The 24,677-nt window shown below is 41.5% G+C and overlaps 1 protein-coding gene across 3 annotated transcripts in view; it reads right to left on the minus strand.

The window, feature by feature from the left end:
* Positions 1-23,626, minus strand: part of PELI1 (pellino E3 ubiquitin protein ligase 1) — a 46,964-nt gene extending 23,338 nt beyond the window's left edge. For 2 of the 3 annotated variants that reach the window (XM_075147616.1, XM_075147615.1), the window contains exons 1-2: positions 23,287-23,626; positions 9,815-9,979 (exon numbers count right to left, since the gene is read on the minus strand). In XM_075147616.1, the coding sequence (XP_075003717.1) occupies positions 9,815-9,869 (55 nt within the window). In that variant the 5' untranslated portion in view covers positions 9,870-9,979; positions 23,287-23,626. The remainder of the gene's footprint in view (positions 1-9,814; positions 9,980-23,286) is intronic. The other variant, XM_075147617.1, reaches the window with a different exon arrangement.
* Positions 23,627-24,677: the final 1,051 nt, after the last annotated feature.

Raw genomic sequence — 24,677 nt, forward strand, 5'->3', positions numbered from 1 at the left:
TATTTCATAGTTAACCTTACTATGAGCTGAAGGAATTTCAGGCAGGAATAAAGAAATACCTACAGGACAGCAGGATGACTGATTTCTATGTGCTTATGTTTCCAAGAGGCTGCGTCAACTCCTTTCCTCATAAGGGACTTCACAGAATCACAGGATAATTCAGGAGGTCATTTAGTCCAACCTCCTGCTCCAAGCAGGAGTTGGCTTCCCAGATATTGAGCTATTACTGCAAGAGACAGGGAGCTTTAAGGATGAAACAGCCTCCGAGGACGCGCATTCCCTCAGGAACTAGGAAAGGCGTACCAAATGCTGGAGAACTGCAGGTGACAAGCAGTCTTGCAGACCAGTCTTGAGCTTCGTGTTTGTTCACAGCCTTCCTATGACAGTTTGATTCAACATTTGCTTAAAATAAAACAATTGACAAAAATTACTGCAGGGAGCTTGCTGTAGCCACACCAAAGATTGTTTGGGCTGATTAAACACTTGAAAGGATGAGACCCATGGCATAACCTGTGTTTTACAACAACTTCACAAGAGAAATGTGTCCCAATAAGCAGTTCAGCACTGACACTACAGAACTCTATTCACAGCGATCATTGCCCAAGTAAGACATGCGGGAATTGAGCTGTTCTTAAGATGGTCCTTAACCTGGCTGATCAAGAACGGCCTGAAGCATCAGACACGCTGGATTCCTAAAAATCAAAGGCTGAAAGGATGATAGGTAAGGCATCATTCTGAAGAAGACACATTCATTTCCCAAAAGGTCAAACTGATGTAAGCTGTCTGTAAGTCAGAAACACGCAGATGTAGTTGCACCAGGCTTCTTTCCAAGCCAGTCAACTTGAGTTTCCCAGGTACCTGGAAACAGCTATTGTGAAAGATTTTTTTTTTTTTTTAAGTTCTCTAGGAACATTTCTGGATCTTGAAAACTCTGCAAGCCAAATACAGTATCTGCAAGTTCAATTAACCCAGGCTATGCACAAGCACTTCCTCAAAGAAGTTTTTAGCTGTAGTTCTGCAGTCTTTGAACAGCAGAACTCAGATTTGCTGAGCTTCAGGTATTACGGTTTCTCCTAAATAAAGAAAGGGAGGCCCAATTTGAATTCATTTCCAAGACGTAGTCTTCCTGCTTGCAAAACATTTAAGGTACCTTCTAGCAGAACTAGCTGAACCTGCATTACCTGAAAGTTTTCATTCCCACAAAGCTAGATCATTTGAACATGGACTTCTTCAGAGAAAGTTAAGACAGACAGTCGCTAGAAGTATTAACACATCTTTGCTTTACTTTCAGTGATGAAAAACATTTCACATAGATTAGCAAAAAAAGGACAGAAAAAGTATTCAGTTATAAAAATTCAGCTATAACAGGCTGGCTCCCCACACTCACATTCTAGGGGGGGGGGGAAAAAATCTTAAGAGGGACAAATTTTAAAAACTGTTCAGTACAGTTTCTATTCAACTCCCATATCACACAAATAGGTATCTTAAAATAAGGCAAGTACCTTTTCACTCAGGTCGTGAAGTGCTGGGATAGAGTTCATTTTCCTCCTAGTAGCTGGTATAGTGCTGTGTTTTAGATTTAGCATGAGAATAATGTGATAACACACTGATGTTTTAGTTGTTGCTAATCAGTGCTTCTATGAAGTCAAGGACTTTTCAGCTTCCCATGCTCTGCCAGCAAGGAGGTGCACAACAAGCTGGGAGGGAGCACAGCCAGGACAGCCGACTCAAACTCACCAAAGGGATATTCCATACCATGTGACATCATGCTCAGTATATAAACTGGGAGGAGTTGGCCGAGGAGCAGTGATCGCTGCTCGGGGACTGGCTGGGCATCAGTCAGCGGGTGGTGAGCATTTGCATCGCTTATTTCTCCTGGGTTTTGGTTTTTTTGTTGTTGTTGTTTTCCTCTTCATTGCAATTTATTATAATTATTATTATTTTATTTCAATTATTAAACTGTTCTTATCTCAACCCATGAGTTTTCTTACTTTTGCCCTTCCAGTTCTCTCCCTTGTCCCTCTAGGGCGGAGGGAGGGTGAGCGAGAGGCTGTGTGGTGCCTGGTTGCCAACTGGGGTTAAACCACGACAAGCGCAAAAGCCAAGTTTATCTGATAAGAGTTTCCCTCTGCTTTATCCTAAATTCCTCACTACACTGTTATTACGCTCTTGACACTCACCATTTCGACTATAGTTCATCTGCAGTTCCAGTAAAAAAAAGTGCTGGATAACCTCCACACTGCTCTCCTCACCTCTGAAAGTGAATGTCCCAAGTCTGTAGTTCATACCTGAGTATTTTGTAAATCAGTGCTAATAAATGTACCATCTTACTATACTCCTCCTCCCTAACTTCAAACTTTGGACAGTCTTTATATAAGGTACAAAAACTGGCCCTTTCTAAACATATCACCTCCAGCATTTCATATAAAAGCATATGACCTACATACCTCTGGATAGCTGTCAGAGGTCTGCCTACTCTCTGCAAGCCAAGTGTCAGGTTTTTACAGTGGTCTGAGAGGATATATTACAGCCCTATACATAAATGGCTGGTTCGGTACCTCAGTTCCCTGTATTTCTGACATTCAAGCGTGTCTTTTTAGGAATATTTTAAATAGTGTTGTATGAGCTCAGGTACGAACAAAGGTTACTTTAGGCAACAATCCAAGAGAACAAGAATTGATTACTTTGCATATGCAAAAGGTTTCTAACAGAGGTATACTGAATATCTCCAGATACATTAAAAGCTGTCTCTTAATGAGTAAGATGAACCAGCTTTTACGCTAATACAATTTGTATTTATACATAAACACAAAACTAACTTTTTGCACACTTAAGTTTCCACATTAATCTCCTCCTACAGCCAGCAATTCAAACAGGACAAAGTTCAAATATCTCCTCCACCTCCTCATGTTAGATCACCTACCTGTTCCCAGTTTGTTACTGCTCAGAGAAGAAAATCCCATGCTATTCAATTATATCTTTTTCTTTCCTTTATAATCCCATGGGCAATGCCTGATTTAGCATACCTAGAGAGGAACAATACTTTTACTTCCTACACTTCTAATCCAATTTGGATAAGAGGTCTGCTACTTATAAAAATAAATAGGCAGTTGCACTTTTCCTTTACCTCTATGCGGGCACTAACACCTAACAACAAAAAGGTCATTCCCAAAGAGCAGTAAGAATTCAGTGCTAGGGATGCCATCCCTAAATTTTACCCCTCGGTTGAGACAGGAATCCAGTTTCTTGTTTACAGGTACAAGGAGAGAGCTGGTAGGTACTCTTGGTTCTTGTCACATATGACATCTGGCATTATTGTGCCAAATATATTATCACCAAAAAAAGCCAAGGGTAGAATACCTCACCCATGGAGATGGAGCTGTACTACTTCTATAGGGACCCAAGGGACTTTGGTCTGACCATATGGTCCAATTTTAATTAAGAGCTAAGGAAATCATTATGTTTAACATTTGACTTACAGTTGGAAGTTTTCAAGGTGTCACTAGTTTCAAGTTTTCAATTTGCTATGTATACAGAAAAATGTTACCTTCGGATAAGAGAAGATATCTATCTGAATATGGCAACTTTAAGTTAGTATAGTCTTCAGTTACAACCAGAAGAACTCTGGAAAAATATTTTCAAGTGTGGGTCATAAGATACGTTTTTGAAAAACACCAAAAGGTATTTTTGCACCAAGATAACGGCATGTTTGTTTTTTAAAACAGCCATGCCCTCCACAATCTGTATTGCTTTTTGTCCTCTCAGAGTATGTCAACTGAGGAAAGAAAAATCAGACAAAAATCTAGCAGATGAAGATAAAAGTAATTTTAAATTGGTAGAGTACAGGGATACTGACGGTCACTGTGGCAGACCACTTTTCCAGCAATAATCGAAGTGTGCACCCATTGCTAGGCAACGTTAAAATGTTCAGCTGGTAGTTTCATGGACTGCCCTCGCATTTTCAATGATGTTAAGTCACATCACTAACCCTACTGAAATTACATCAGCAAGACCGCAATTGGACTCTTAGTAATTCTACCAGTGAGGAGAGTGCTCCTGAAGACAAAAAAAAAGTTATGTTCTTCCTTGGTCCACCAAACTCAAAGGAATTCTGTGTGACTACAAATCTTCAAGATTTGGCCTGGAAATCGGTTAAGATTCCTAAAATTGAGGTTTGGGGACACCAGTTCAGTGTATTTCTCATCATCCAATGCAAGTTTACTTATTTCCCACATAATGTTCTCAAGCAAAATAAGCTCAATAATTTCTTCTGAAAAAACACATGCTTAAAGCTGTATCCTGGCTAGGACTCTGGTTCTCTGTAGATACCAGCTCATATTTCAAAGTTACCTGAAGAAGCCCCAATCCAACAGTTGAGCAGCTGTTGAGCAGTTACAGATTGGGCTAGATTTGAATTAGCACATCCATGAAAGAAAATCTACATTTCTTTCCCATTTCAGGCATTTCTCTGACATGCAAAGATAAATGCAAAAGTATCTTAACACTTACAAACTCACTTCTAGCAATTACCTTGGCTTTGCACTTTGTACCTGTATGCAGGTACAGGCTTTAAGCAGTAAAGAATTAACTCATTTTCTCTCAAAGAAAAATTTTTCCATTCAGGAAATAGGAAACACCGTTGGGCAAATATACCGAAAAGAGCATATAGCCACAAAAAGTCACAGTTTTGACAGCACCACGACTAGGTAATTTTTAAACACTACCGGACAATTCAGAACGCAGTAGTACTTTACACAGTTTTGAAATCAATTTCACATGATTTAAAGCGTGCTCTTATTTATTAACCAAAGTGAGTGGTTAATATAATACAGACTTCTTCCTTCCTGAATCTTGAGAAAAGGCTTGAGAGAAGCCTCCACTTTAACCCACGGTGTGCACTCCAGATACCCGTACAGGCTACCAATAGACTACTGTTTGGCTATCTTCAAGTGCACCTCTGCACACCACAGAAACCTTAAGTCCTGTTTTTCTAGTACAGCAAAGTTAACAGTAATAATCTAGTATGGAGGAGCTGTTTCACTTGCCCTTTTTTAGTCAGCCGTTCAGTGCAGACTGATTCATTCCAAGAAATCTGGCTCTTCAGAAGTAATCTTTGCAAGTTTTTAGGGGTAGACCGGCCCTCTGAGGACTGACATTGTTTATGAACATTTCTTCAAATTACTAACAGCTGCTCATACTGAGCACAGTGGTGCCTCGTTCACACGCATTCATAAAGGTTTGTAGAAGTCCTGCTCACATTCAATTTGCTGCTTGTCATTAGTTACCCTCCTGCTTAAGGATGTCTCACATCATCCATTTGCGGAGCAGAAGAACACAATACAGAGGGTACGAACAGTCATAGGCAACCAAGTCGGCACACGTTAAGAAGTTACTACCCAGACTCAGCAGAGATGTCTGACCACATTCAAGCTCCTGGACCAATCCAAATTCAAAGTAAAAAAAAAAAAAAAACATTTAAGGAAGCCCATTCAAGTAATTAACTATAAACCAGACATACTAAATAAACTAAAGAACTACCAATATGGCAAAGTCAGCATAGCCAATTTGACACTAAACAACCAGAAGAAGTTTATGAAGCATTGGGCGAGTGGGACAGAGGCCACAAGTTTGTCAGGCTGATCAGCTGAGACAACTAATTGGCAAGTTGCTGCCTTTAGCAGCATGTATTGCCTCAATGCAACTCAGGGGCAGATATTTTATTTAGAATTTCGAAAACAAATTTGCAAGCATGCTCAGTCTCACTTCAGCAACTTCAACACCAGCTGTAGAAGTAATATATATTTTCTAAACATAAAGGAAAGAAAAGACTTTCTCTGGCTTCGCAGCCACTGTTGTACTTAAACTCTCTAAAACTTTGAAGTCATTCTGTACTTTTAGCATTTCACTGATGGAAGTGTGTGAATTACATGTCCCCAAAATAAACTCCAAACTATACAAATAAATACAACACTGTCACAAGCTCGCCCTCCTCTAGCCTCTCTTTTGTAATACTTACTCCTTGTCTGTAAACGTGACTACTAGGACAAAAAGATGCAAGGTCAGCAGCACCAAACAACTCTGAAATGCTATCAACACTACAGAACGTTACCAAACCAACATAATGAGGAGTTTATCAGCTCCAATAATTTTATTAGTTTCTGAGGTGAAGCATTTTTCTTTTAGTAACCACTTCCAAGCTGAGGCTTTTTTTCCTTGTTAGAAGGGAGGTACTTCATTTTAATTGCAGAAAAATTTAAAAAACAACAATAAAAACAGGCAAATACAAAAAATCTATCTTCTAAAAAAAGTCTTCACTTTAAAACCAATCTGTGACCTAAGTTTTTTATTTTGAAAGTATAGTTTAATAAGATGGTGGGAAAGAGCCTGTATCAGTAACATTAGATATACAGCTATACAATTTTCATTATATTTAAAATCTAACAAAGTTACAGTATCTATCTCATATTAGAAATAATTTTTTTTTTTTAAATTACTTAAGAGAAGGATACAAACATCATAACCAAAATGCAGGAGCACAACTGTTGATACAAAGCTTCAGTCCTGAAACTCGCCCGACAAGAACCGTGAGTTAGAGCTCAGCGCCTGTGGAGCAAAGCGCCACTTCTGGGAATAACTGTACATTCCTAATTTTGCGATGGAGAGCTATTTTTTATTGCTTCTGGTATTAAAACCAAGCATGCTTGTATTTGCTGGATTGGGATTTGCGTAAGTCCAACTGTGGGAGTAACTGTGTGTTTTACTTGTCCTAGCTCCTTCTTTTAAGAACAGGACTGAGCCTAACATTAAAGAGTGCAAGTTTAGGAATTACTGGGCTTCTTTTTATATCCAGACCTGTCTTTTCAGGTCACCCTCCCTCACTCAGCAAAATGAAAAGGTTAGTACAATCACAATAAATGTGATTCCCGTCCCAACACCCTCACATGTTAGTTACCAGTTTTTTATTAACAGATTTAAATATCTGTGTTTCTCAAAGTTACAGCATGGTGCTTATTCCTTAACTTTTGATATAGAAGTCTACCTAAAACATAAAAATTGGATAAAAAGAAAAAGAAAGGCTGCAATCCCCACTCCCAAAACAATACCACTATAGTTGTATACACTGAAGCAGCAAGACTTGTATTTACCTGCAAAAATAAAGGTCCAGAATACAAAAATTAAGCAAAGATAGCAGAAGACCTAACACAAAAGGGCATTGAAATATTACAATTGAAACTCCCAGTGAAGTGGCAGCCAACTGAAATCAAAGATCATAAGAAAAGCTTTCTTGTTAATCGGAAGCAACATAGAATCTCTTTCTGACCAGAAATGCACAGAGTAATCTAAAACAGCTCCAGCGTACAGAAGACTGCATCCTTTGACAAAACTTCAGCCTTTTGGATAACTGCTTGCAAACTCAACATGCTCCAAAGATGGTTTTTACTGTGGCACAAATGAAGAATCTCTAATTAAATTAAAAAAAAAAAAACAATAACCCAGCAACTTGCGTCCTATAAGTTTAGTCCAGATTGGAATACTGCAACAAGATCCTCTTGCTTAAATGTTTTTAAAGCATGCCAAAACCATTAGTTAGAAGGATAATCTAAATAAAGCCATTGTTAAAAAAATAAAACTACATCATACCATGGCTGGAACAGCTAAAGAACTGGTCAGGGAGGAAGGATTATTTCCTGGCACAATAATGTAGCAACAGACCGAGTTCTCTCTTTTTATTATTATATTAAGCCTTCACAGTGTTTCACAAAAATAAAACTGAGGTTTGTTGCTCATCTGTTTAACAGATGATCAATTGTATCGAGCAGCAGGGCTTTGTTTCTAGGCGTACTATGCAAAAAAAAAATTAAAAGCATACTTAGCAAGGAAAAGAAACTAAAGTCCAAATTCTGTTTTTGTTCATCTACCAGGTCACCTCGCCAAACCTGATACCTGAGCCTATGCAGGTGCAAGTAAGGATTCAACTGCATTGAAGCCAACTGCATTAACCAGCGTAAGCAAGATCGCTATCAGCCTACCTAAGCAAGACTGTACTAGAGCAGATCTGGGCTGGACATGTAATTTAATTCACCACGCTGATTTTGGATAAGCCCCAGACATTCAGAGTAATTACAGTGCCGTCAGAGACAATGCTCAATGTCAGTTATAGTATTTAAGTTGTGTACTGTTTGTCTGAAGAGATGAAGCACTCAAATGCCAGGTAGCCTCCAGCTTCTCAAGCCACCAGCTTCAACCGTGTTCCACAACTCTTAAGGAATGACATTCTTGCTAAGAGTTTGTTGCAAGTATTTTGGCTTATACGCAAGTACTTGAACACGGTAAGTCCTCTCTGACCCACTATATTTCATTAGATAGAAACAACTTAACAGATGAGACTCTGGAAAACAAAGCTCGAACAGCTATACTACTATTAAAGCTCTAGACCATACTGTACTATCTGTTGAGCTTCACCTTGAAATGCACTGACAGAGTTAAGTAATTCGGAAATAACATTCACTCATGATAGAAACTTGACAGAAAACAGAGAGGCACAGTGGAATATACAGCTGATCAGAAACTAAAAGAAATATGCAGCATGAAGTCAGACTCACCTGAAATAAATAATGAAGTGGAGTTTTCTATACTTAAAATGTTTTGGGCTGTTAACTACCAATACTGACTGCTTATAACCAGTTTTAGGACTTTGGCAGTTGAAACAAAAATAGCAGCCATTGAAGTACTGATACCTTTGATCATGAAAAACATTATTATCATTAGTATCTCATGTCTATTTGTGCCAATCCCCCAAGATGTAAAGACGACTGTAAACATTTTCAAACTGATACGCCAAAAGTCTTCTCACTATTAATCACACCCATTGTATTTGAGGTTGTACTCTCAATTTCACTCGCATTAATTTGGTATGAAAGCTGGCCCAAGCAAGGAAAAGTTGATGTTCTCACAACGCCACATTATTACTTTGGTGCAAGCAATAGCGAGGGGAGGCAGCAGCTGTTGTCCTCAAACCAGAGGGCTAAGGCAACAGAACAAGCCACAGATACATTCACAGACAAAGCTATGGAAAGCAATGCAAGAATTTTAAGCCTACCACATCAGAAGGGTATATAGTCAGTCTAATGACAAAACTTAAGACAAAGCTCCCTGGACCTCTTAGAAAACTCCTGCGATTAGATTTGTTTCTCTCGAGTTAGTGAGAAAAGTCAGCTCGTAGAAAAACTCTGGTCAGCAGGTCTGGAAAAAAGAAGGGCGCAGGGCCGCACAACTCGGATCTGGGGAGAGAGGCTGTGTGCGCGCACAGGCCAGGGGGATGAGAGGGAGAAGGCATCGCTCTCCGCAGGCAGTGAAAATTGTATCAGCTCAGAGCCTCTGGAAACAACCTTCAGTAGAAATCCAACATTAGGGCATGAGAAAGTACAATTTGGTACAGCTTAGGAGGCATCCCTCTAATATAATCATCTGCAGTTTTATAAAAGTTGGGGGTGGTTACTGTAGAGAGATGCTGTCCAATGAACAACTTAAAGCATTCCCTCTCCACTTACTTTAAAAAAAGACAATGTTTAGAGAACAAATACCATTATGGATGGTAACAGCAAGACAATACTAATAGTTTCTGTTGTTCTACACTTGTACTTCTAGCAACTAATCTCAATCAAAATCTTAAAGAGGTAAATAAAAGGTCTATTTTAAGGGAATTCTAGAAGTAGTTACTGAATTTTCTCTTCAAATTTTTCATCTAGAGAAGAATTTCTGGTGCAAGTAGAAAAGTTTGTTCCTTAGAGCAACTGTGTAGATGTAAACTCACCATGTCCAAGAACCGCAAGATTGTAACCGCACTTCCACTTGGATTTACGATACATAATCAAAAGCCACGCTCGCAGAGGGAAAATGACCTGTTGATGATGATGGCTGTCAACAATGGGTTCAGATCAGTTAGCTGCTAGTGCAGACAGGACAACATTTTTCAACACTGCGAGAGAAAGCGAGAGCGAGACCATATGGTTAAGCCCCATCCACATTAGCACCAAACGGCTAGCAACACCAATTGAGAACTGTCAGCTGGGAGAGGCAGAGGTAGGAAGTCTACCTGTTGCTCACAGCGACTGTAAAGAATGGTTTCATAGAGGTTTATCAATGTTGGTTCAGTGTCTATTGGAATAAATGCATTTTGAGAAAAGCACGAATAACATGTCTTTGAACACAGCATATACTCTTCTGTCCAATCAGTATTCCTAACGCAGAGCAACTCAAATACTCAGTTGTTCAAAATTATTCAAGGAGTTCAGTTACCAGTCAGTTGGTTTCAGCATGCTCAAGATTTACTGAAATTTAAGAACATGTTCTGGAATTATACTGGATAAGTCTAAGTTTTACATTTACAGAAGATTGACAGTTGCAGGTAAGCATTAGACAAGTATTGTCAGCAGACACCCTGGCTGTATGCTGTTCAAGACTGTGCAAAAGAAAGGGATGAAAGAGCTGGCTTTAACTTCAAACTACTTTGAGTAGGGGGAGGTGGACCAGATGATCTCCAGAGTTCCCTTCCAAAATAAATTATTCTATTCACTGGCAAACCTGGCCACTAGTGCAGAGGTATGAGCTTCGCATGCAAAGACAGAAGCACTCCATCACAGAACTATTATTTATCACCTATTCTCACGACCTGCAGGAATGCCTGCGCTTAGTTGTTACCACTAACATATAGCAGGAGCACATTTTAAGGCAGCAATAAAATACCACTGCCTGCAAAAGCAGCGGCCCTGCCTGCTGCCCTGCCTTTAGATGACATAAGGTTTTTGCACAACCATGGCGTCCAGAGATTCACACCCCAATCTGTTCCTCAACTGGACTTTCTAGGTTCCACACGTGCATCTGAACACAGGACAGGAACGGAGAGCTGGGACCACCTTTCCTATAGTGGACTTTCTGTTCATTTCCAGAAAAAGAGCAAAATTATGGTTTTTTAAATGCATGGACTAATTAATGGTGAGATGACAGGAAACAGGGTTTGTTCCTGAGCAGCACTTAAAAGCTGTGTTTAATCTTGAAAAACAGGGGAACATAACCACTTCTATTCTTAACCTTGGAGCTAATTTTTGTTTTCTTTATACTTGCTCTTTTATTCAACTTACTTTGTTCCTTTAGGTAACAAAAGCTACATTCATCAGCAAAAGACAGCTTAGTACAGCAATAATCTTATTAGCATGCATATTGAGTTAATACTAAGCTTATACGAAGGATGTTTGAAAATTAAGCTTGAAAACAAGCACAGGAACAGCAATAAACTAAAAAATTTCAAATTCTGTTTCAGTTACAAAAGCAGACTTGCAACAACCCTTTATTCTGTCTTCATCAGGCTTAGTCACTTCCTGCACATTTCTCCATAGGACAATTTTTCTATTACAGTTTTTGCTATGCTTGGGGGTCTAGGACTTGGGACAACTCGAGAAACAAAAGGAGGACAAACACCCTTAGCCTACTCAGTTCTGCAGCATGATGTAGCACCAATTCCTCTTATGAGGAACGATACCAAGATAAAAATTACCAAAACACTTTTAGGAGGCAAAAATGAGGCACAGTTTGTCTGCTAACATTAACGCAACTTACTTCTATAACCAGTTGCTACAATAAAACTTGGGGTATACTAACATTAACACATCTTAGGGTCCAGTTGCAAAAACTCTTCTACCAATAATGCTTCCAAATTGGTCATCTGGTTGCATGCTGGGAAAGCATCTTCTAGCACTGCTTGGCAAAGGTAAACTGCAGAAATTGAACAGGCCCCAACACAGACTCCAGCACATACGGGCTAAGTTGCAATGAGAAGACAGGAGGAGGGCAGAAAATACAGTCTCTGAAGACTGTGGGATAGTATGTGAAGATTGTCAAAGCTGAAGTGATGCTTCTGAAGACTAATCACTATACTTAAGACAGAGTAGAGTCTGAACTGTAAACTACGGCTGAGGACTGGACAACTGAAGTTAAACTTAAAACCATGCTCAATCCTTTGGCATAAGAGTTAGGCCTAACAAAAAACAGTGCCACGGTTAAGCCTACAATGAAGACTAACCAGGAATTCCCACATACTTTAATTACAATAATGACTATTACTAGCGAGAGTAGAACTCCTTGGGATTTTAAGTGTCTCTGTATCAAGAGACACCTCTATCCCCCACTTAGAGGCATGCCTTTAAAGAGCTGAGCAACTTTACTCCCGCAACACTAGCAGAAGGTGAAGTTGCAAAGCAGAAACGAAAACAGACTGTCATTTAATAAAAGGAGGCTCAGTAGGAGTAAAAGAGGCAGAGGGGGAAAAACTAGGCTCCACTGAGTGCCATGCTCTTCCACACCAGCACAATGGAAGGGAATCCTGCTCTACTCTGAGGGGTATGAGCTACCTGGCCAGAAGCCATGTTTATGCACAGCTACTTGGCCCTGAGGGTTGAAAATAAAAGATGAACAGCCAAAATATGAGGCCAGCAGACACAGCTGTCAGGCAGGGATCAGCAGACCTGACGACTGTAGCGTTATGAATGCTGGTTGGCTGTTTTGCACTATACCCTATTCTCTGCCTCAGTTATTTCCTTCCTCTCTTTGTCTACCTACCGTAACTCCTACTTGCGCTCTGTTTCTCTCCCCTACCTCTTCCCTTTTTTGTTTCTGAAGAGTCCAAGGTCTTACGGGCAGACTTCTATTCACACAGCGTACAAGCACTGCAAAATGAAAGTTCACAGTTTTTGGTATGTTTAGCTGATGGTAACAGTTTTTTCCCATCTCAGGTTTTTATAAAGTTCAAGTTTCTTGAAAAACAGTTGATGGACTCTGATTATAACACTATCCTTAGTCACAGCATACCAGTCAGTATTAAAGACAGGAGTTCACAAATAATGCAGTGTGCTCATTTAGCTTCTATAAATGGAGAGTTTGGCCACTGCAGAGACGTCTGATCTACAGCTCTCACTCACATAAACAGTTCCTAGCCACACAAATAAAGACTGTCAAGATCCTTCCCCAAATTCCTGCAGGGAAAAGAAATTAAAACGATAGCAGATTGGATGGAACAGCTCTAAGAAAAATCAGTAATGGTAGCTGTAAAATCTAAAATTAAAGTTAAGTCTGTTTTTGATGCTTTCAGTACACACAGTACATTAAATTTGGCATAAGCCCAATGGAACATGAAGTACTTGTGGACAATGTCTGCCAAGAGCTAGAAATATAGCACTTAGTCTTTAAAGAACAAACAGAGAGCCTCAGACCATTTCGACTTTATGCATCTGAAAAAAATTAAATCAAGGTGATCTTTCTGCGGGAACATTTGTATTAAATCTAATTGGCGTGCTTTGTGCAATACTGAATTGAGCATATGCCCATTGGCAGAGAATCAGTATTTGTCAGTTTATAATCCGTTCCACTTGTGACAAAGGTTACAAACAGATGTTATACCTCCCCATCTTCCAAATCACTGTGCTTTCCTCCTTAGTATCAGGCTTGTGTCTCAGACAAGTTCTGTACCTGGTCCTTGGTCACACTGACACATACTTCTAAACATCTGACACAGTGGAAACAAAAGAAAGAAATGGGAAGTGTGAACTCAGGGGACTCACGCTGCACTATTTTTTCATCCACCTTCACATTTGTTGGTACTTCATTAGTTTACATGCCTCAGAGCAGAGCAAGATTTGATTAGTAACTGAATACTAACTTGCATTTCTGTAGCAGCCTCCAAACATTAGCGAATTAAGCATCAACACACCTGTGACCTCCTTACCTTTACTGAAGTAAGGACAAAAAAAAAAAGGGAGACAAGCCTAACACCCATCTGGGGCTTTGGAGACATCATCCATCATCCCAGCACACAGGTTCCTCTCCCCGCCACCTCCCACACGCTGAGCCCCTAGTTGGACAGGAGAGTGGAGTGCAATTCCAGCTTTGTTAGATTTTCTGTTATTATACGTGGGAGGGCTTACACATCCCTCCCCACATCTCCCAGGGATTCAGGAGGGAACATACCCCTCTTGTCTTTAAGGCCAGTATGAGGTGCTGGCCCAGAAGGATCCCAGCCTCATCCCTGCCTTGGGAAACTGGAGAGCAAGAGAAAACAGGTGATGCTACGCTTGACATGTGCCCAGAGCAAGGCAAGGAGGCAGGAAACTCCTCATGCCATCTCACTCTACACAGCAGCCAAGCATTGTATCTGGATCCTTAAAACTTATTTCTTGATGACTGAGGTTTTGAAATATATAACCACAAAAGGGCCAGATAAATCTGATTGTTACTCCTCATTAATAGCTATAAAATAACAGCAGTGGGCCTACAATACTTGCTATTGTGGACTCTAAGAGACTGAAAGACATCAGACAGTTTCTACACATGCTTATTGACACGATAAATAAGCTCTTCACCTCTCCCTGCGTTTGGTCCCTCTTGGGTTTAAGGTAAAGGTTAACTTTTCCCTCATCTTTTGGATCAGGCTCTTATCTCTGCTCCTGTTTAGACATTGCCAACTTAAACAAGCTCCTCCTCAAAGTTACAGTAAGTGAAAGATTGCAGGAAAAATGCTTGTAACACTTTCCCTCTAGAGGTAGGAGTTTCCCTTGCTGACTATGTGTATCTCACAGAACAGTGAAATATGAATAGTTAAATGAGAGAAAAAAATTAAATAGTGTGCATATATTGGCACAGAAATTCAAAAGCAGTTGCTATATCTAAGTCGCAAGTGGCTTATAAGTCCCCACATTTTACTACAGCATCCTGGCCTTTCTCAGCCAGCAGTGAGAGGTTCAGGGACCTACTCTACGTTCACATCTGCTGCTCAGAAAGCCCCAGACAAAGCTAACACACTGGCCACAGCACTGACTATAAAAATACACACACATGCAAGAAAAAAAAACAAACTGATAAAAATAAAAGCTACTCGTGCATTTATCTGTTTGCAAGATCAAGTGGAGTTCCTCAACTTCAGCAGGTGGCTGACTGCCTCAACAGAATAATGCATCACTTCTTTTAAAAAACAAAAGAAGAAAACACCCAGCTGCTACCCTCACCATGGTACACTCCAGCACCCTGCAACAACCTTGAGTAGTTTACAGAAACCTTAACCAACAGCCAACAAGTTCACGCTGCACCAAAAGGGAAAGCTCTACTGGAATGATATTTCACATCCACCACACAGAGCACCAAATGAATGCTAAAGCAATTGATGTGGGCTATCAGCAGCATAGTAATTACCTTATAAAAAAAATAAAAAAGATCAAAGAACAAAGATCCAGTATGATGGATCCACCTACCACAGGAATCAAGAGGAGATGACTTGGCCGTGAAAGTCATCTGAGCACAAAGGGGTGATCAACTGTCTTCAGACGAATATGCATTACAATATAATTTGTCTTAAACTGGTCTGCTAATCCCAGGATATGAAGTGCACAGTTATATATATGTATTTGTTTTTTATATATACAGTTTTTATGTATATATAAAAAAACATATACAATGGTTTAACTCTAAGAGGTGCAGGGACAGCAGATTGGATGAGAAAAGCAGTCCTTACCTAAAGTGTCCAGCAGTATCATCACAAATTTGCCTAAACATTATCACCTGAGAAAAAGAACAAATGAAACACCTGAGAGCCTGCTTTTAGGCCTTCTGGTTCTCTGCACTATCTGAAAAACTGAGAAAAATATTTAAATCTTTTCCCTGTTGAGAAGCCGTTTTTACTGACTGCCCCCATAAGTTTCAGGGAATTGGAGCTGGATCTCTCCCAGCTCTTTGCTGAAGGTACATTAAACAAATATCCACCTAACACACACAAATAGCAGGTGTTGAAGTTAGGTGTTACCACGATGACTTGTTTTACAGTTTGACTATTATCTTCTCCCCTCTAACTATTCAACTTCTAATCATTACTACTGATGTTAAAAACACTTTAACATTACAATGCCAATTAAACAGAACCTATATCCAATGCGAGAGCAAGCTGGAAACATTTTCTGGGTAAAAATAGAGATAGTCTTTACATGTGGCTTTAATTCATTCTTTTAAAGCAGAAAAAGAGGACAAAAGAATAAAGTCACTTGAACATACCAAATCATTAACAAGTGTACAGCAAGCAATATTCCTTCTCCTCTCCAGCCCAAGTTTACCAGCCTCATCTGTGTGGGCCATTCAAGCCTAGGTTGTGTCCTAGGGCTAAGACTGGGCCACCTGCCACTCAGGCACAGAAGACAGATTATACTAGAGCACATCTAGTTTAAGGAAGCCATGCACAGGCTGCCAGTGCACTCGCACCACTTGTGGGCATCATACAGCTTTTCATGGAGTTCTGAAAGTGGTATTCCTAAATCTGAAACCAAATTACCATCAAGGTTTGATTATGAAGATGGAAGAGTATTAACTGAACAGCCCATAACTCTGGTTTCCCAGACATGAATAGTCAGCAACTCTGGTTTCCTATACACGAGGAACTCTCCCAGTTTCTTTTAGAAGATTTTAACATCATTAGTAGCATGTTACATTTTCTTTCCTAAATTCAAAACAGAGCGCTTGCCCAGCAGAAAGGAGCCAGATCCAAGAGGACGCAGATACCCTACCTGAGACATTAGCTAAGGGTTGAGGCCCCTGTACTCTCTTTCACTGTAGAACAGAAATTCAAAGTCATCTTCCGCTAGCCTTGAAATGCAGCAACAATCTAAATACAGGAACTCAAATACCTACATGCATTTATTTTCTTCCATGTTGAGCATTCCTTGGAGCATTTAAAGTGGCTCAGGGAAAAAGCAAACTAAAGCCAAACAAAGAAAAAATATATTAGTGGGAAATAGCGGAACTGACATATTTTTAGAATTAGCAGCTTATCCCAGGAGGTGCATTAAAGAAGGAAAACAAGAAACAAGTTCTTTAAAAGGAAGCAAATTACTTTATAGTAAGCTTCCATGTGTGATGTATTTTGGATTTTTTTCCCCTAACCTCATACCAAATAAATAGTTCAGTTACATGATATGACAAAACAACTATTACTTATTTTCTCAGTTGAACCTTGTGTTAAACCACGATTAAGGCAATATTTATTCTTGTAAAAATATTGTACTGAACTACAACTGCTTCAGATAAGTGGAAAGGATATCAAGGTAGCATCAGACAAAAATCTCAGTATACATATTAACACTTAAGATAAAAGGAGCCTTGAGATTTCTTAGCAGGAATTCTTCAGGGACCACTTTTATCATTTAACATGAATAATTTGTCTTAGGACAAAGACAATACAGATGAAGTACTCAGGTTTGTATGATTTTAAAATCAAGTCCTTACTATTTAATACCGCTCAACCATTAAAAGCAGAAGGAACTGAGGGCAGGGAAAGTGGGCACTTTGGGGCAGATCTGTAACCATCAGAGGGGCATGATCTTAACACAAGTAAAGGAACTACAAACACATGAAACCCTAAGACTGATTTTGCTACTAGTTTAATGTTGTCTTACATCACGGACTTGACGGTTAAGAGGGCCATATGTGCAGGCTACATAGGCATACTAGTTCCCATACCTACAGCCCACAGTTCCACCTGGGTGCTTCCTGTGCTGCCCCAGCCGTTGCCCATCACTTTTTGGGCAAAGATGACCAGCTGGATGGAAACATTTCAAGCTAGATCGAACCCAGAGATGCCAGTTTGGCTGCCCTGACCCAAAGGACAATTAAGACATTTGTGTTGTTGACCCAGGTTAAGGGGTTACCATCCTAGAGGACAAGCTGGTAGAAAACTAACTCAAACTAACTCAACAGCTGCTACTTTGCAGTTGCTCGCTACGCCGTTCAGACAAACCGTCAGACGATTAAGCAGGAGCAGTGAAGAGGCAGAGAGGCCGGGGTGAGACGCTTGAATCGGATCACTATGTTTGCTCTCACTGTGACTCCAGAAAACTTCTGAAGGCCTTGAGCTTCACCGATGCCAATGGCAAATCTTAACACTTTTCTTAACAGAAAACAAATCAGACCTTTCAAATTTGATCTCTATCCTCCAACTTGCCCATGAAGTAAGGAAAATAGATATCCCAGCTCAGGAAGGAGTATTTTTAAGTGTGTGTAATGAAGCCCAAAATGTTATATAGTTGCAGAAACATTGCATACTTGAAATACAAGCAGCTAAGTAGATCCAGGCAGATGAATCAATTGGCAATGGAAGCAAAAATCCATTGATGGTGGTCTACCTAAACACAATTTTGGCTAGGCAGGATTTTGTGTTTTGTTTATCGTTCTTCTGGTTTTTGAGGTTTTGGTTGGCGTTTTTTTCCATCTTCTCCTCAAGTCCTAGCTCCAATAAACTATCCCCCAAAAAATCTTACTCGACCAACTTGCTTGCAAGCATCTACAAAATATTTTTGATATATCCTACCCGCTCAAAACCTCAATCAATCCACAAACAGCATTCTCTAGTGTCATATTATCAACTATCCTAATAATAATAAAAAAATACTTTCTGTAGATCACTTCTGGTTTAAGTCTATTTAACTTCAGCTTTTTCCTACCTTCCTTGCTGTTCATTTCTGTGTTATGCCATAGACTTGTCTACAACGCAGAGCCTCAGCCACTACAGCAAATGTTAACAGAACCACACGTGGAAATGCAGCGTTTAGTGACAAAAGCTTTTCTGCCAAAACCGCCATGAATCTCCCTGAATACTGAATATGTAAACTAACAGGCTGACAAAAGCACTTTATCAGCAAAAGCTTGCCTACATCTGGGACTTTTGTCAATTAGACACCAACCCACAAACACATACATGCCCACCCTATCTAGTATAGCCCGATCACCACACTATGGCCCAAATATCTCTCTACTGTTAAAAAACTTCTCCCAAAAGGAGCTCTTTTCCCTCTTCTAAAAACACATTTATACAATTAATCTGCTACAAACAGGGTCAGCACAGAAAAACATCTGGTTGACATAGCTGTATAGCCAACATCAAGGGAGATAAGAGCATTTTGAGCCAGCATGACACATATCCAAAGTCTTCTACAACATACTCTACTGGTGAACAAGGAAAGTATTGCAATGTGTGAATCGAACGAATCCTCTTCCCAGCAGGGATATAATTATGGGGCCAGAGTGAGAGGTTTTGACTGCTTCTACTCTGACAACAGCCATATACCTTCAGTTAGGACAGTAAAATTATAGGACACTCCCAATCCCATAAAACCACAGCCAGAAATGCACTGCAAGATTCAGTCCACTCCACTCTCGAGTACAAGAGATTTGAGCCTGAAGTTCAGCATTTATGTAAGTACATACCATGGGTGGCAGTCAAGTCCCTATAATCAAATTCAGCAGCATGGATTAAGAAACAAGGTCAGCAGATTAACTTTTATTACCTATTCATGAACCGAACTGTGTTCCTGCATGGCAGAGACTGGAGGACACCATCAATCTTTAACCAAATGCTTCCACCCAGGTGCTGCGCTCAGCCTGAATCAAACAAGCTGCTGACTGGTTCACACTTGAGCCCACATCCCGAAATATCACCTTCACAAGATTTACACCTAGTACGCCAGCCAGGAGACACTGCCGGGGCAGGACTGCTATTGATGACCACCTACCTTCAGCACAGGGTGCCAGCAGAGGACAACAGAATTTTCCTGTAGAGCCTGTAGTTTCCAGTCAATTATTTGACATCCATTCATGACTACAGGGTTATTCCAGAAAGGTCATTTTGAGCAGCTAGCAACATTTGGTGCTCCCAATCACATGACAAGGGTCAGCAAAAGAAGTCCATGGAATAGGGCTCACCTAGGTAGTCAATAAGCTGTGCACTCACTCGTGCAAAGCATCAAAGCACCTCTTCCTACTTGAAGCAAGATCTCTTTTTCAATATAAATACAGGATACTTGGAAAAGAACATATTCATAGTGCAAGGCTGTGATTTTTCTGCAAATCAAGTTATTGTCAATTGTTTTTACTGCTTTTAGGAGAAAGCAGCAACAGGGCAGAGCTTGCTTTTATTGTAGTTTAAGGTTGATTTCTAGCATGCAAAAGAACTTTCTTCTTTTTAACCTGGAAGGCAGGTTTTTGAATACATCAATTCAAACATTTTAAACAAGAAACACTTACAATCACTTGTGACTGTTAATCGCCACATCCACTGCAAAATATTAAGGCCACAAAGAACGTGCCACAGTGCTACCATATTGCTCCAGCCCACCTCCAGCCTCCCACTGGAGAACCTACAGCAGCACAGGGAGAGGGAAATCCATCCCACGAGCTGCCCACGGCCTCCTGGGAGACACAGAGACACTTCAGCTTTGGCCAGCTGACATGATTTGCACCTCATGGGATCAGAACTAAATTGCTATTTTACCTTCTTCCCCATGAATCTTTCCACCCAGGTAGACTAACTGGGCCCGACTGGGGATGCAGTATTAATTTCAGCAGAACCAGGGGACTACAGTAGGAGTGTGAGATTTGCTGGTGCATCCTGTTAACCAGCAGGTTGAAAGGAAACAGAAACTAGATCAGATGGAAACACGCTTACTTTTTTCCACTGAAACTCTCTCAGCAGTATTTAGCAGTGCTCGACCTACTTCCTACACCATCTCTTTGCTGTCGCTTCCTTTGACAGTTTGTCAGCACGCCTGTGAATCTGGAGATTAAGGAACAAACATCTGGGAAGAAAAAGAGATGGACTTTTTCCTCTTGATGCCACCTACAGTCAAAACTGTTACGATCTAACCAGCAAGGTGCGCAGTGACCAGCTAGCAACAAGTACCTCCAATTACTGGCATCCTGCAGGAATTCTTAATCAACTGTGTAATTTTGCCTACAAGTATGCACTTAAAGGTGACTTTGATTTCTCATGAAACACCCTCATTCTTCCTTTTCTAGCTCAGGGCATGGATTAGCATCTACAAACAGCTTCGGGTTTTCTGCTTTCCTGTATTCCAGAGTTCCTGTCTGAGAAGACATTTTATATCAAAATATACTTGTAATTAGTTCCTTCCAAATGAATAAGAGTTTTAAATACCACTGGCTCCAAGCAGATGATGCTCTATTTTGCATCTACAAACACACAGTCTCTAGCTATAAATCCTGAAGTGAAAGGGTCCTGTTTCCCATGCCTAGTTTCTTAATAGAAACCAGTATTGATACCAAAATACAAAACGGTTGTAGCAGACGGACTTTAAACTAGTATGTAAGTTCTGCTTTAACTGAAATACTAGTGGCTACTCAAAATTTTAATTTCCAAGATGAACGCTAGCACAGTGACCTGCTGCATTGAGAAATACATTTCAGTGTTGAGTAAGAACGGAAACATTCATTAGGCATGCTTCACAAGACTATACTCAGCATAACATAGGTGCTCCTACAAGTTTAATTCATTTGAAATAGGAGACATTTAAGCTTAAGGTACCCAGTAGGTGCCTACATACAACTAAAATGCATTCCTAAAGCTTCCTGCCATTCATACGACTTCAAAAGGAGTTAGGACGCTTATCTTACCCAGCACTAAAAGGGTCTAATTTTCCAACTACAAGTGCTCCATTTTCTACAACCCAGCTTTTTCTTGGGGGGAAGGAGGGCAAGGGAGAGGAGAGGGGGAAGTGTCCCATGCAGACGTCTGAACTTTGGAACTACATTACTCACTTGGAAATTGTCGGCGTAAAACATTATAAAGCCACACGGACCACACGACGACACATGCAAATGAAAATCTGGGTAGCCTGTTCGGCTGAAGCTTTCATCTCCACTAACCTACCGGCGCCTTTCGGCATAAAAAGCGACAGAAGATGTATCATCAACAGGTCATCTGGCTGCTTCTTTGTAAAAAAAATATGAAAAGCTGCTGAACAGAAACCGGAAACAGCCTTTTTTCCCCCAGCTCTCCCCCCGCCCCCCACACGCGTTCAAAATGGAAAAAATAAACCCATCATCCTTCGGATGCAGAACCGCCAGCTCTGTCTAGCTGAAATGCTTTGTAATTTTACTTGCCAAGTAGTGCGTTTTCAAGGCAGAGGAGTCCCCAGCAAAAACAAATGGGTGGCCTTTGAAAGGTAAAGCCAGAAACACGAGCGTTACAGCTAGACTGCTTTTTGCTTGCCTGTATTCTAGAAGCTGCATTTTGCAGAGATGAAATAGCTGCAGTTTTTGAGGGGCTAGTTAAAACAAAAACAAAGGAAAAAAAAAAAAAGGAAAAAGCTTTCTGTATAAAAATATAATAATTGCTTTAAAATATCGTTATCCCTTTTAAGAAGCAAAAAAATTATTCAGCTGAAAACACAACCGCTGCTCCTCTCCCCTGCCTTTTAAAAATCTTCTCCATGGCTGTTACAAGCAGAAATGTCCCCCTGCCATTAGCTCTTCCTGAAACCGCATTATTTAACTACGTGGGGAAAAAAAAAAAAAAAAAGGAAAACCCAACGAAAGTTGCGCTGGATCGCAGGCTGCTCACAAAAGAGCCAAGGCTGAGGATACGGGAGAGAAACCTTGCAATTCCCCCAAGAAGCTCAAAATTAAAAAGACACAACTTATCTACCGGCTATCTGCATTCTTCCAGAGTAAAACAACATCAAATTTGGAAGAGCTAGGGGGAAAAGAAAGAAAAAAAAAAAAAAGAAGCAAGCTTTCCCACCAAGATTTTGCAGGTTAACACCAGCAAAACAAAATCCCCCTTTGTTTTGTTTTCACCCGCCTGCGTGCTGCTCCCATTCAACGCTCCGGCACGGGGGGCTGCGATAAATGGAGCCTGGACTTCAGGGGGACTCTTTCCTCCCCGAAAAAAAAAAAAAATCCAAAAATATAAGGCGACCACGGCCAAAAAAACCCACCCCTCGAATTCAACAAAACCTCGGAGTCCAAATACTGAACGACTTTTTTTTCTGGTTTGTTTTTTTTTTTTTTTAAAGTGATGTTTTCCCCGCGGGCAGGCGGCTCGGCAGCCGCTCCATGACAAAGAGCTTCCCCAAGCACATCCAGCCCCAGCGCGGGGCTCGGCCAACCCCGGGTGGGTGGGAAGGGAAAAAAGGAAAAAAAGAGGAATAAAAAAAAAAAAAGAGACAACAAACTCCCCAAACCCCCGGAAAAAAAAAAAAATAGAGAATTATTTTTAAAGAACAGCAACAAAACGGCAGCCCTGCGGAGGCGCAGCACAAAGCGCGCAGGGCGGCGGGGGAAGGGGGGTGAGGGGGAGAAGCAGCCCGAGGAAGCGGGCAGCCCCCGGGCAGGCCCCCAGCCCGCCTCTGCCCTCGCGATACGGGCGCGCGGATGGGGCTCTGTCGCGACAGCCGCGATACTCACCCCAGGGAGGAAAGAAGCAGGCGGAACAGGCACCCCACGCCGGCAGTCGCAACTCCCCGAGGCGGCGGAGGGAGGCCGGGAGCGGGGGGAAGGGGAAGGGGCAGCCTCAGTCTCCGTCCCCGTCTCCTCACGGCCCCACGGCGGGCGACAAGTCCCGGCTGGGCGAGAGGGGAAGGAGCCTCCGCAGCGCTCCCCCCCGCCCCCGCGGGCTCCGGCGGGCCGGCGCTGCGAGCGATAGACCGGGAAGCGGCCGGAGAGAACAACCCGATCGACGCCGGCTCCTCCGCCCTCACAACCGCCGCTCCCCCGCGCCTCACCGCGCCGCCCGCCCTCTGGGTCGGCGGCCGCCGCGCGCTCGCGCACCCCACCGGCGGGGGCGGGGCGCCGCGCCCGACGGGGCCCCGCCTCCGCCCCGCGGCATGACGGGACTTGTAGTGCCGCCCCCTTGCCCCATGCAGCTATAGGGGTGCGCGTCGGGGGGTGTGGCCGTGTGTATGTGTATTTACACACATACATATATATACATGTGCATATATATGTGGGTGTATATATGTATGTGTATATATGTGTGTGTATGTATATGTATGCATATTTTTGTGTGTATATGTTTGTATATATGTATGTATATGTATATGCACATGCATATGCACATGTGTATATATGTGTATATATGTGTATATATGTCTGTATATATGTATATATAGTCTGTGTGTGTATATATGTGTATACACACGTATATGCTTATATGTGTGTATATATGTATATATGTATGCATGCGTGTGTATATGTATGTGTATATATATGTATATACATATATGTCTATATAAGTGCATATATTTGTGTATATATACAAATGTGTGCACATGCATACACTTATACATAAATATGCATGTGTGTATATATAACACAATGTATGTATATATGCACGTATCGCATCTATGGTGGGGTGCCACCATGAGTGGGAGGGAGGGGCGGGGAGGTTCCTGCCACCAGTGAGCCCGGCTCCAGCAAGCAAACCCCAAAACGCAGCCCTCCCTCCCCCCCCGAGCACGCCTTGGCCATGCTGGGAGCTGGGTGCCGCTGGGGCTGCGGAGCGGGGCTGCAGCCCACTCCCGGGGACACAGCGAGGGTTCTCTCTTCCTCCAGCACAAGTTGGTTTTCCAAACATTCGTGCACATTTATGGATCTCGGTTTTGGCCTTCGGGCCCTCGCGGTGCAACGCTGGGGTGATATATTGGGGATGGATGGCGGGGCAGCGATCCCCACCGGCCGGGATCCAGCGCCAGCAGCCGCAGCCACACACGCGTTTAAAGCTTGGGAGCTTCGCATCGCTCGGAGAATTGGAATGAGGGACGTTTCAGCTGGCGGTTCCCTTACAGATACAACAAAAC

Source organism: Calonectris borealis, chromosome 3 (assembly GCF_964195595.1).
Source record: "Calonectris borealis chromosome 3, bCalBor7.hap1.2, whole genome shotgun sequence".
NCBI classification, from domain to species: Eukaryota; Metazoa; Chordata; class Aves; order Procellariiformes; family Procellariidae; genus Calonectris; species Calonectris borealis.